General features: G+C 44.0%; 1 protein-coding gene across 11 annotated transcripts in view; it reads left to right on the forward strand.

Moving 5' to 3' along the window:
- The window catches only part of MYOCD (myocardin), a 306,487-nt gene that overhangs the window by 188,252 nt on the left and 103,824 nt on the right, over positions 1–14,411 (forward strand). For 2 of the 11 annotated variants that reach the window (XM_053288207.1, XM_053288189.1), the window contains exon 2: positions 14,305–14,411. The exons of the other annotated variants lie outside the window; for them this stretch is intronic. Coding sequence is in view for 1 of the 2 variants with exons in the window: in XM_053288189.1 (XP_053144164.1) it covers positions 14,372–14,411 (40 nt within the window). In the remaining variant the exon portion in view is untranslated. The remainder of the gene's footprint in view (positions 1–14,304) is intronic. 11 annotated transcript variants of the gene reach the window in all.

Consider the following 14,411-nt stretch of genomic DNA (forward strand, 5'->3'; position numbering starts at 1 on the left):
AAGCTCTGAGATTACAAAAATTCTAGCCAAATTTTTCTATATTGCCATTAGGTTAAGGTCCCAATTAAGCGCTTAACTGAGAAAGCTGTCTATTGTTTTTAAGTAATTTATTATGAGTGATTGTATTTTGTTTTACTGTGTTTTAGCATTGTTTATTGATCGTTGTATTGGACATTTTTGTTACTTCTATTTTTGCTGGCCAATGGCTGCAATAAAGTTGTTGTTGATGATAGTTAGCAGTAGTTATTAAAACTAGTATTCTCTCTAATTTTTTTCATCTGTGTGTGGAATGTTGTTCTGGGCGGCAGTATCAAGGCAGTGTGTATACACAGGCATTCAGAATGAGACCTTCCTGATTCAACCAAATTCAACTCAAATTAACTGAGTGGACATTAAAAAAACCTGTATGAGCGCATGCACACACGCATGCCTTAGAGGGAACACTGATTAAAACCCAATTCAGTAATGCCCTGACAAGCTGCCAAAATGAAGGAAACTATTAATTAAAGAGTCAGTAGCGAAGAAGCAGAAGCCATTTTTAAAGAAGGAGCAAGGGGGAGCCAGCTAATTAAAGAGTCTGTAGCCAGAAAAAGCAAAATGTTTGTGGAACTGGGACTGCTTCAGAGTAGTACACAGGGTCTTGCTTCTGGGGATGGATTTGTGAGTTGTTATGGAGAATACAACATTATATGATGTGTCAACATGGAGCCAGCTTTAACTTCTTTTCCGGGTAACTGGAGAAGAGCAATGCCTCAGTAGGGGTGTGCACAAAATTGGGTTGCCCAGTTCGGTTCGAGACCAGACCGGACTCAAACTGGACTGGGTATGTTCGGTTTTGTGTACCTCGAACCCGCCCCCCCCGGTACGATTTGGATTTGGGGGGGGGGGAGTTTGCAAGTTAAATTTAAAAAACAACAACAACACTTTTTAAACAGAAGTAGAACTCACTGCCACCACGCCAGGAACTTCTCAGAGGCCATGGGTGTGTTTGTGTCTCCAGAAGTTCTCCCTCAGCCCGATGGCTTTGATTTTTCAAATCACCCAGTTCGGGCGGTCTTTGGCCCATTTTGGGCCTCACCCCCATGGAGGTGGCCATTTTGGAGGCCGCCACAAATACTCAATGGGCCTCTGTGTGGCTGGGTCATGGCTTGAAGACGGTACCAGGCGATTTGAAAAATAATGGAGGCTGGCGGGGGAGGGGAACTTCTGCAGACACACCCCCACCCCACCCTCACCCCCAACCCTGTGGCCTTGCAGTAGCAGCAGTGAGTTCTGTTTCTGGTTGGTTGGTTTTTTTAATTTAAAAACTCATAACCCCCTCGAACAGGCTCGGGGGTTCAGCTCAGTATTGAACTGGGAGGGGTTAAGTCCAATATCGAGCCATAGATCAATGTCAAACAGGTTTGTTTCCGAACCTGTTCGCACATCCCTATGCCTCAGCTGTGCTAAAGAGTCCTAGGGTGGAAGCAACCAAAGCATGGTAAAGGATACCCTTCCAAAGCAGGTTTAGATAACTGGGTTGCGATTCTGTCCTACACTGGCTATGAAAAAGCAATATCCCAAATGAACAGAACACCCATCTTAACTGTTCAATGTACAGTATGTCAAAGCTTAATAAGTTCCAGGGTAGATAAAAATCAATGATTTAAAATAAATAAATAAATAAATAAATAAAAATCTGATTTTTTAAAATTTAAATCGGTTTTTTTTATTTAGATTGGATTTTTAATTTAAATTGGATTTTTTATTTAAATCAGATTTTTAAAATAAAATGCTTTTTGAGGAAAAAATCTATCTAAAGATAGTTTTCTATGAAGATGCTTTATAGTCCAAAGGTTATTCATCATGAAATAAGGATTAGTTTTTAATTATGTAGCATGAGGCTGTATATACAGTATGCAATGTTGAAATTTTTTGGTAAATGAATTCCATTAATCCATTCACAATGTCATGCTCTTCCAGAGGTTTCTGTAAGATTATTTTGGGCAATTTTTCTATCTAGAAGAGGACCAAAAATGAAACCTTCATCTGGTTGTAAATATTAGGATTATACCAGCAAGAATGAGTCCTTATGTAAAAAAAACCCCATGATTTAAATCGAGTCTTACTGACTAGTGATTTAAATCATGATTTAAATTGTGATTTAAATCGATTTGATTTAAATCAAACCCACCCTGAGTTCAGACTCATAATAATTGACTGTTTTTGCTTCTGTGAGCAAGCGTCAACCTTTTGTGTTGCAGCAACTTTTAAAACAATTAATTAACCTGTCATTAATGGTGTTTGGCCCTTCCTCCAAACACTGAAGTCTGCAGCCTAGAAGTATTGCTGAGCCCAGCTCTCTGCCTAGATCCCTGGGATGAGATTATGGCTTTGGCAATTTTATTCTCCTAACCTGATAAGTCTTGATATGAGAAGGACCCTTCCCCCATTTTTTAGTGATAAGTTCAAAGTAAACAAAATCATTCTAAACAGGCTGTCATATATAGCCCACTTAAAATGTTTTTTCCATTAAAAAAAAAAAAACCACTCTTACAAAATCAAACATTTTTTATTTTTAAAAAGAATCACAGTACAGCCATTGCAAAGGTAGTTTTTTTGGTGGGAAATGAAAGAAATTGCAGCGCATTTCCACGTCTGGTGTCAGCAACAGTTTTGGAGCTTGTGGCAGACTGCTGCCAGGAATGTGTGTGTGTGTTGTGTGTGTGTGTATTTTTCTCTAAGGCATGCCCGTGGCTAATCGTGTGCATGGCAGCTCTCATGAGAGTGTGAGGCTGTGAGCAGAAGCACCATGGTGATCAGGCATTGGAGATTCCATATGCAGATAGGGAGGTGGAGCCTGTGAGGGCAGAAGCACCATGGTGATTGAGAAGTGGGGATTCCATATGCAGATAGGGAGGAGGAGCCTGTGAGGTTAAGGACAGTTGGAATGCAAATCTTACTGGTCAGAAGATGTTGTAGAGAAGAGGAATCTATATGTATAGTGGGCAGGAGTCTGTGAAGAGAGAGGTTGTGAGGGAGGAAAGAGGCCCTTCTGGAGAAGGAGGCTGCCATTGTGTGAATTAGATGAGGAAACAAGATGAACAAGATCTGTTAACTCAGGAAGGGAGAGAGAGAGAAAGAAAGAAAGAGTGGAGAAGAGAGAAAGAGACAAAAAGAAGGGAGGGCGAGGGACGACCACTGCTGCTTTTTGGACCTATTGAAGCCATTGGCGGAGGGAGGCACGCAGGCAAGGGACAGGACGGGACCTGTCAGAGGCCTGAGAGGAATGAGTGGCCATGGCGGTGACAGTAGCAAGGAAGGGCCCAGTCAACCCTTGCTCCTGCGAGGAGGAGCAGGAGCGGGGCTCGGGTGAGGGTGGGGAGGTCTCTGGGGATAGGGGGCTACAGCTTGGCCAATAGGCGCCAGCAATGCTGTGGCCGCGACCAAGAGGGGTGAGGGGGGTGGAAGCAACGGGATGGAGGAGGAGGAGCAGGAGTATGGCTCCGGAGGGTGGAGAGATTTCTGAGGTGAGGTGGGGCTGTAGCAGGGGGTGAGGGGAACAATCAAGTACTAGCGCACACATGCTCTGCACAGATTGCCTGCTCATCTGTGCCCATAAGAAAGAGAGTAGAGTAGCTTAATATAACGCTAGTGCGGGAACCTGGACGGAATGGAGGAGTTCTCCATTTTGCAAACAGATATGAACTAGCTTAATCTGTGCAGAGCATGTGTGTGCTAGTAATTGATTGCTCCCCTCACCCCCTGCCACAGCCCCACCTCACCTCAGAAATCTCTCCACCCTCCCCTGAGCCACACTCCTGCTCCTCCTCCTCCATCCTGTTGCTTCCACCCCCCTCACCCCTCTTGGTCGCGGCCACAGCATTGCTGGCGCCTATTGGCCAGTGTACTTCAGCACAGCACCCCTCCAGTGGTTGTTGCTGGTGTCCTTTTGTTCCTTTTTGCAGTATGAGCCCTTTTAGGACAGGGAACCATCTTATTACCTTTTCTGTATAAGCCGCTTTTCTGTGTATGCTGCTTAGGTATTGAAAAGCAGGATATAAGTATTCTTATCAATAATGCCAGCTGTAGGCTAATTGGAAGGGCCATGGCATTGCAGAGCTGTTGTTCTAGCAACTTCCCTCACCCATAAACCAGTTCCAGCTTAAAAGGGAAAGTGGCCCAAATACATTGCTGCACACAAGCCTTCAATTATACGGTGTCCTGCAAGCATCAGATAAAGCAATAACAGAGAAAAAGGTCATAACAACACCAGCTATGTCATGAATAGCAGCCACAAGTAGCGGCCAGAGACTTGATCCAGTCTAGGGCTAGAGAGATGAAGAGATAGAAATGCTGTTGGCTTTGAGTCCTTTTGTAGTGTGTTCCAAGCAACTGTCAACTGCTGAAATTTTGAACGACTGGGACCTCCCAAAGGAAAATAAAAGCTTCAGAGTGGCCAGCTGCAAGAAAACACTGGATCTTTGAGGATGCACTGCTGAGGGAAATGAACGAACAGAGAAGATAATTGGCCATTTCTCTGTAATGTCCTGCAGAAGGAATAGATATAAACAGTGGTTCTGCAATGGTTGTGAACTTAATTAGTTAAAAACAATAGAGGAGTTGCTATCACAAAGAAAAGAAGTAGGTAAATGGTAATGTGTCAAACACTGCATTCTTTTGGAGAAGAATGAACTCCTACAGCTTGTTACTGCTAGACACAACCAGCTTTCTTTTACTGGCACTGGCGTCCTCATTTCTGTGCACTGAGACCTCATAGGCCTGGAAGAAAGTATCCAGACAAGTGAGAGGGGCCAGGTTATTATATATAGAGGCTGTTCTCACACGCACCCTAACACAGGCAAGGGAAGCCCAGCCTGGTTAGGCTGCACATGAGAACTGCCAGGATTGGGCCCGATCCTGCCTAGCCCTGCTTTAAAATCCGGCTCTTAACTGGAGTTAAGGGCTCGAGCAAGCCCTTAACCGGAGTTCTGGGATCATGTGTTTTCTGGGGCTACATTCAGCCCCAGTGGACACAGAGATTTGTTTGTTTGTTTGTTTGTTACATATATATCCCGCCCTTCCTCTGAGGAGCTCAGAGCAGTGCACATGGTTATTTTTATCCTCACAGCAACCCTGTGTGGTAGGTTAGGCTGAGAGATACGTGACTGGCTTAGAGTCACCCAGTGGGTTTCATGGTTAAATGGGGATTCAAACTTGGGTCTTCCCTGTCCTAGTCCAACACTCTAACTACTACGCTGTGCTGATGGGCACCTAGAGTGGCTAACTCCTGGGGGAATCCCCCAATGCATTGCACATATTAACTGCTAACTGAGCAGAGATGCACCTTTAAAAGTGGTGGTTTTCTTTATTTAGCAGGGGGAGAGCAACAGGCCCTATCCGTCCCCAGCTGTTCCTCCAGTGGCTGTTGCTGGTGTCTATCTTGTGTGTGTTTCAGATTGTGAGCCTTTTGGGAACAGGGAGCTGTTTTACTTTTTTATTAATATCTATTTAAACTGCTATGGGAACTTTTGTGGGAAAGCGGTATATAAATATTATTCATATAGGTATGTCGTGTGGTAGATATCATTGTGGGATATCTAGAGGCTGGGATGCCTTGTCCTGGCCTCTGGAGCTGCCATATCAGTGCTTTCTAAGCACCAAGCAGTGCCATTTGAAAACCACTTGCAGCCTCGTCCTCTCCATCTTTACTTGGAATTAAGTTTCACTGCGTTCAATGGAGCTTTTCTTCAGGTAATTGTGCAAAGAACAGCAGGTTTAGTATTTCTGGAGGTTTTTTCTTTTAATCAAAATTTTGTTCAGGTTAGTGTTTCCTCACAAGCACCCCAGCAGGGTAGTTCAGGATTCCAGCTGGTCTTATGCCCTCTTTCCTGGAGGGGCAGCCAAGGTATTGTGCTGCCTGAAGTGAGATGCCAAATGCTGCCTTGCCCTACATCCCTGATGGAGGTCAGGCCCCTTTCATAGGAACATAAGAAGCTGCCATATACTGAGTCAGACTCAGACCATAGGTCCATCTAGCTCAGTATTGTCTACACAGACTGGCAGCAGCATCTCCAAGGTTGCAAGCAGGAATCTCTCTCAGCATCTCCAGTCTTTCTTGGAGGTGCCCAGGAGGGAACTTAGAACCTAGATGCTCTTCCCAGAGTGGCTCCATCTCCTAAGGCAGGGGTGGGGAACCTTGGCCCTCCAGCTGTTGTTGAACTACAACTCCCATCATCCCCATCCACAGCTGGGGATGGTGGGTGTTATAGTTAAACAGCTGGAGGGCCAAGGATCCCCACCCCTGCCCTAAGGGGAAGATCTTACAGTGCTCATACTTCTAGTCTCCCATTCATATGCAACCAGGGCAGACCCTGCTTAGCTAAGGGGACATGTCTTGTTTGCTACCACAAGACCAGCCCTCCTGTCCTCTTTCAAAACTGGTTCTTACAACCCATGGAAGTGGCCTGGGAGGCAAGGAGGAGAGAAGGTTGCCAGGAGTTGCTTCTTGCAAGCTTTGCAAGGATGAGATGAGAGATAAGCCGCCTTCTTTCTCCTCCCTGTGCTCCTTTCAAGGTTTGCATGGATTAGATTGGTCCCAAAGAGCAGCTGCAATGGCCGCGGTGGGGGGCATCTTGGTACCCTGCTGGCACCCCAGTAATCTGTCACCTGAGGTGACTGCATCACCTTGTCTCATGAAAGAACCATTCCTCTTTCCTGACTTATACCTGTTGTCCAAATAGCAAATTAAGTTTGTGTCCCGCTTGACCTGTACCTCATTGACTCTAGGTTACCAGTTTCTCATTACTGTCTTTCCAAATTTCCAAGACAGTTTTCTCATAAAAGACGTGTGTCTTTTATCCTTAGGGCAGAAGTGGCTCCTCTGCATCTGTTTCGGTTGCTGGCATCTACATCTGTGTGAAAGAGCTGTTGTTGCTCTCTTTCAACTCTGTAGCTCAACTGAGAGCCACAGATTTGGCGCAGCGGGGAAATGCTTGACTAACAAGCAGAAGGTTGCCGGTTCGAATCCCTGCTGCTACTATATCAGGCAGCAGCGATATAGGAAGATGCTGAAAGGCATCATCTCACACTGTGCAGGAGGAGGCAATGGTAAACCCCTCCTGTATTCTACCAAAGACAACCACAGGGCTCTGTGGGTGCCAGGAGTTGACACCGACTTGATGGCACACTTTACCTTAAAATGAATGGTGTGGTCACACACTCCCTTCTCTCCTTCCCTTTCAGCTTCCTATTATTGCTAACCATAGATTGCTGTGACAGCTGAACCAGCAAAGTATGGTTTGTGCTTGCTATTAAAGCATCATAAACCATGATTTGATGTGTGACTTGGGTCTGGAGCATGATTTGCCCATTTGGTGCAACTCTCTTGGGCCAAATGATGGTTGGTGTTATTTATTTATTTATTACATTTTATATCCCGCTCTTCCTCCTAGGAGCCCAGAGCCATGTACTACATACTTAAGTCTCTCCTCACAGCAACCCTGTGAAGTAGGTTAGGCTGAGAGAGAAGTGACTGGCCCAGAGTCACCTAGCAAGTATCATGGCTGAATGGGGATTTGAACTTGGGTCTCCCCGGTCCTAGTCCAGCACTCTAACCACTATACCACGCTGGCTCCCTTAAACAGAAGGAAAGCTTCTTGCATTCAGAAGGAAGCTGAATGCAAGAAGGGAAGAGAGCACATGAGCCCACAGCCTCATTTGTGATTGCTGAAACCAGAAAGATAATCTGAATCCATTCCAGTTTTGACTGGAATAGGCTAACAATTCCTGAGTTAAAAATACAAGTGTTTACCCTGTTCATCGCATAGTCCATTATAGATATGACAAAGTTTAGCCAGCCAATGTATATTATGTTTATTTTTATATGTGCCTGATTTTATATTCTGTTCCAGGTTTCTCTTAAGTAAACCTCTTTGCTTTGTTTAAGAATATTGAATTTTGCCTCTGGAATTCACAATTCTAGACTTAAGCCTACATAAGCCCTACCGCTTAGCTTTAAACATTACTTTACCCTTCAGAAGTAGGTAGCAAGTTTCAGAAGATGCAGTGTCTAACCAGTAAGGAGGTGTGTTATGAATCTTTTGCCACCAGTTACTGAACAATCTGTGTTCTAGGAATCCTACCTACCAATAGCTTATCTCAGCATTTGGTACTGTTGTAGGGTTGACATGTCCCCTGGAATTTAGGGTAGCCCCCAGATTTTGGCTCCTCCACCTGGCTGCTAAATTCCACCCAGATTTACACGGATTTCAAATGAACTGCCCAGATAGACAGGATTTTACTCTGGATCCGTTCACATGGGAGAGCAGAGAAGGAGGGGGAAATATACAAATCTGTCAAATAAATAAATACATAAAATGCAAATTAGTTACCGCATGATTTGCATAATATGCAGATTAAGCCACCTGGATTTGAGAACCTTGAATATGGCAACCCTATACTGGTGTGAAATCTTGTCAGTCAGTTCAGTTCTTGTGTGTTTCACATAATGAGGATGGGGATCTTGATGTTAGAAAGATGTGAAATCAGTGAGATCAGTCCTTCATCTTATTTAGACAGCAGCTCTGATCCTCATGTTACATGTTTCCCTGCACCCCTTATAACCACTTACTCAGGGCCAATGTCAGGGATCAGCACTTTTGGACAATCGCTGAGGGCCTAAGCCAGGGGTGGGCAATGTGCAGCCCTCCAGATGTTGCTGAGCTACCACTCCCATCACCCCCAGCCACAGTTTATTACAGTTGGGGATAATGGGAACTGTAGTTCAGAAAAATCTGGAGAGCCACATCTTGCCTATCCTTGGCCAAGGGCCATTAGAGGGCCCACTGTTGATCCCTGAAGGGCTCAGACATTCTTTGTGCAGCAGTGCAACTCTCTTGGCCAAGGAACCTATCTCTTGTTGTTTTCTCCTGCTCTCCCCATCCACAAATGGGAACTTTCTCACAGAGGCCCCTGTGATGATGCAGCCATGTCTGCAGGAAAGGAAGGGGGAAAGACTACCAACTAACCTCACAATGCCAAGAAAAGCCAAGGCCCATCCATGTAAGAGGGAGCCGTGGAGGGCCCTTTCAGATCTGGAGCCAGTCCTGGGTTTTCCATTATGTGGTGTTTAGGATCAGAGCATAATAGCTGAATCTTTCATCTTGAATATGCCAGGCAGAACACATAGTTTTCCATGTCCATCCTGGTCAGGGGCCAAGACTGTATAATATCACACTTCATTTTGCACTTCTTCTGGGCTCCTCAAGTCTTGAGACTGTTCTCAGTATCAAGGGTGACTTTTCCTGTGTTTTCCATCAGAGACAGCACCAAGCATTCTTTCCAAGGTGTGCTGGCTCCAGCTCAGCTGTTGTGTTGATCTTAATAGCCTCCAGGTTCTTCAGGAAGCTGAGGATCCTACTGCTACTGTTGACAAACTATTGCTCAAAGAATCTGGAGGCTTCTTTCTACTCGCTAAAAGGTCTGGGTAATGAGAAAGGGCTGAACAATACCTTTTAGCTGCAGGGCCTGGCAGTGGCAATGCAACCTGAACTGAGCAATCCACCCAGCAGAATTCTTTGCAGCATTTCCCTCCTGCAGAACGCTAGAAAGACTCTAAATACTTCAGATACAGACACAAATTAGTTGCACATCTGACCCTCTAAGGAAAGGCAACAGACATATACATTGCCAACAACCTTGTGTAATACTAAGCCCTTAAGAGATACAGCGGGCCTCATCCATACTGGCTGTTTACCATGGCTCAATTACAGGCTGAATCTGCACTATTTGCATAAAATATCTGAAACTGATGTAGGCTGCACTGGCCCTGTTGGTTTGCACTTCAGATTGACCTAGTTCAATCAGTCATATCTTTTGATACAAAAAATGTGTATGGGCAGAACTTCCATTCATTGGATTTTCTAATTGAAACATGGGGGTGGAACCAACTGTCTCTTTGTGGTGCTGCTTGCCTAGTTGGTTTTCCTCACCTTTGCCTTTTGTGTAACTGAACCACCGTTGAGAGAGATTTTTTTTTAATAGCTTGATTTAGGAGAATAGCTGATAAGTAACCTTTATCTATGCATCCAAGGAACATTATGATATATAAATATGGTGGTGGGGAGGTGTGTGCTAGAAAGAGCAGACACAAGGAAACATAAGATAAATTAAAAATATGGTATTTGGATGCCAGCCAACACTATGCTATATTCAGGGTATTTAAAGTATAGTGTAATGATTGCCTACTTAATGGAGAAATGCAAGCAATTTGGAAAGGGTAGGGTTTTGCTTGAATCAAATACTCCAGTAGGTGCCAATGAGAGTTTCCCCCCCTTTTCAAAAAGTATGTGTGAAGTTATTGGGTGGCAGTTGAGATCGGAACCACAGCAGACACCATAGTCCTCCATCTGCCAGCTATTTAACATTTAAAAAACCAATGTACTTAAGGTTATGTGCAGTTTGATTCAGAGGGCCAGTTCACACAATGGGTGGGTCCAGATGAGATGTCAAAAGCCGAACCTTTGATTCTTCGATTTCAGCAGCAATCGTGGTGATACCTGTATATGCCAACATTGGTTGTGTTGTCCAAACCTGCCAGTGTTGGGTTTGGACATTCAGCCCGACTAACAGTTCTGGAACTGACATCTCTAACCAAGATTTGAAGTTGATTACAGATGTTAGGTCCAGAACCATAAGTCAGACTGACTATGCTGACGTTGGCGGGTTTGTCAGCATATCTTCCCCCACCCCACACCAGAAGTCAGGCTCACTGCCAAACTCCAGAAACCAGCAGTTCCGCTTTTGGCATCTTGTTTGAACCCACCAAGTGAAATCGTTAATGGTGATAATTGCAAGAAAGCAGCTTTCTACTTGATGTTGGCTTTTCACATATGAACTGCAGGTGTGGCTTTAAAAAACCTGAGAACAAAAAAGATAATGACTCATTATCTTTTTTTTGTTCTCAGGTTTTTTAAAGCTAAATGCTAATGTAAAGTAAGAGGTGCTTGAGACATTAAGAGAAGTAGAGGTGGAGTTGGGTGGGATAGGAAGTGCTTTCTGTTTCTGGGTGTTGCCACAACACCCAAAGTGAAACTTTCACCTCTCCTCTACAGAGGATTGTACAAACTGTCACCTTCTTTGCAACCTGTGCATTTTGCCATAGCAAGGGGAATTGGGGGAGAGGCCAAGTTCCATTTTGTAAATTAGTGCAGAAACAGTTCTTGATTATAATTCTGAAATAGTTAAAAGGCTTCCAAAGAGAAGACAGAGGGAAGGAGTTTTCTTCAGCCACAGAACAGACAGGAGAAGTGCAACATTTAGAACAAGGAATAATGTTATTATTGGAAGAATGAGTGGAAATGTCCTGCGAGGAGATGAGTTGTTCAATCTCTTTTCAATCGAAAAACCTAGATAAGGTTGTGCTAGAGATCAGGCGACTCCTGTCTCATTATCAGGATGTGTGTGTATGATATATATGTCTGGACATGAAGATATATGTGTACTTTATATGAGCCACTTCAGATGCAACATACATTTTGCAATGACAGATCACTTTCAAAAGTGTTCAAATATGTGAACACATCTATCTATCTATCTATCTATCTATCTATCTATCTATCTATCTATCTATCTATCTATCATATTTATATACCACCTGATATGTATGTGTCTAGGCGGTGTACATAACCCAAATTACAATATAAAAATAAAATAAACAATTAAAACTCTTTCACAGAATAAAACAATTAAAAACCATGTATAGAATAAAACAAAACAATTAAAATTAGTTTTAATTAAAAGCCTGAGAAAACAGGTGTGTCTTAATGGTTTTTTAAAAAGCAATCGGAGATAGAGATGCTCTTATTTTGATAGAGAGGCCATTCTAAAGCCCTGGGGCAGCTACAGAGAAGGCCCAGCCACAAGTCGCAACCATAACCAGACCTCTCCAGATTATCTTAATAGGCAGCAGGGCTCATGACAAAGGAGGCACTCTCTGAAACATCCTGGACCTAAGCCATTCAGGGCTTTATAGGTAATAATCAGCACTTTGTAGTTAGTTCAGAAATATATTGGCAGCTAGCACAATTCTTTAAAAATTGGTGTTACATGGTCCCTTCAGGTTGTCCCAGAGACCAACCTGGCTGCTGTATTCTGTACCACTTGAAACAGTATGTGGGGAACCCAAAATCTGTCTGGAAAAAATCGTATACTGGACATTTTCCCTAATAGGTACTCATAGGAACACTTTAACAAAACCAATCTGTGAGCTCAAAACTTTATATCAGAAGATATCTGTACATGATAAGTTAATTAGCTGGCTTTTGAAAACTCTTTCAACTGCAGGCTCTATCATTCTGTAATAGCAGAAACTGGCAGTACTCCCCCCCATGTGGTTTGGGGTGGGGGTTGCTGCCCATTTTTCCATGATAATAGAGCCCTCTTTCTGGTACAAAAGTAAAACAGCTCCTCCCTTTCGGTAAGATTGTTATGGGGGCCATTTCAGACTAAGATTTCCTTTAATGCATGTTTTACACTGCAAAGTGCACCTTGTGTGAATAAGTAGCAGGACAGTGCAGTGTGACGGGCAGGCTGCAGAGCTTGGTTTAATCCATAGAGTTCTGGATTGCAAAGAAAGGGGACATGTGCAGCCTCTTGTGATGTGCTCTTCCCCTGGCACAGTCACTTCTAACAAGTTTTACGGGAATTGATAAAGTCAGACAGCTGGATGGAAGAGCTTAAATACGCCAAACTTAAACATGCGATTGAGGACATAAATAACTGCATTCCCGCTTTCATGTTTATCATACAATTGCAACACAACCATATTTGGAATAACTATTCTAATATTTGAATGCAACACTATTGGAGTTTAGCTATTATGTTTTGAATACATTATTGAGGAGATTGAATGCTTCAGATGGCCTATTATTCCTGCCTCATCCACCAATACTATGCGGCTGTAACTTTAAGAGGGTATGGTAATGGTCCAGTGGTTAGAACACAGAAGTATTAGACTCAAATAAGGCTCAACACAAGGCTCAGCAAGATGCCTCTTGGAAGTCCACAAGCAGGAGATGAATGTAACACCTCCTGCTGTTGACCTCCAGCAAAATCCCTGCTTTCTCTTTCCATTTCCATTCTGTTAAATGAAGGTGTTTCTTTATCCATGGAGAGAGGAGAGGTGGACATTTCTGGAATAATTCTCACTCCTTCTGAAGCATCACTCTCATGAATATTCAAGCGAACTGCTTACTCTTTTATCCCCTAAGTTATGAGAATTTTGAGCATCCCAAGGAATGGGAAGTCAAGAAATTCAAAGCAAGTGCAAATATATCTAGTTCAACAGATAACCTGTGACACTCCCTACCCTGGAATGTTGTAAAGGCTGATAGTATACTCATGACCAAACAGGAGAGCTTGGGGGAAGGCGGGATCCTACTTACCTTCTCCCAGATGATCTGCACCTCTTCAGGGCTCCACCACTCATGTGCCCACATGACTCACGCAACATTGGATGCCTGAAGTGGGATTGGGGGGAGAAAGTCTACTCACATCCCACAATGCACCACATGTGAGGCAGAGAGGCAACCCTTGCCAGTGCAGCAGGGCTCCTCACCCTGGCCACTCAGGACTCTGTGGCTGTTGCTCCCGGCAACCATTTTCAGAGCCATGGTGCTGCAGATGGATTGCTTCCCCCTCCTACCTCACTTTTTGCCTGGATAGCTGATTAGGGGGTACCAGGTCTGCAGCAGCTGTGTTGGAAGTCCTCCTCATCTTCCAGATAACACGGACTGATTGGGTAAACTGCTCTCTCCTACCCAAGCAGCTCATGCTGTGTGAACGGGCTCAGTATGTGTACTTAAAAGACAAATGCATGGATGCCTGTTAAAGACAAAGGTGCCAAGCCTTTCTGTATATCACCCAGACCCAAAGTGACTGTTGTTGGGGTTCCTGGAGCCCTTGCTGTGATGCATGAAGAGATGTGAGTGATCTAAAAGAAATTGGGAATAACTGTCCCCATCAGTTTATGCCATCATTGTCAAGGCTGTAGGGAGCTTAGTTCACTTGTTCTCAGCTGTCTTAGTTGGCCTCCACTTTGTTTTTCTGTACAAGTTTATACAGCCTATATGGTCCCTTTTCCATACACATACCTACCATTGAGTGCATATCTTGCTAATCAAACTTCCATCAAGGCTTTAAATGGTAAAATGTGGTTAAATGTCAGTGTTTAAAATGTCAGACTAGGAGCCCTTCCTCACAATCCCGTGAGTGGGCTTGAGGGCGGGCAGTAGGGAAGGCTATAGCAGCTTACTTTCCCCACAGACAATCCAGAAGAGTTGCTCGGCACGTGGATCATGCGGCCAGGCCCCAGGCAGTGCATCTGAAGTACATGTCCTGTTTGCTGAGTCGAATGGTCAGCCCACAAGATG

The sequence above is a fragment of the Hemicordylus capensis genome, chromosome 2 (assembly GCF_027244095.1).
Source record: "Hemicordylus capensis ecotype Gifberg chromosome 2, rHemCap1.1.pri, whole genome shotgun sequence".
Lineage (NCBI taxonomy): Eukaryota > Metazoa > Chordata > Lepidosauria > Squamata > Cordylidae > Hemicordylus > Hemicordylus capensis.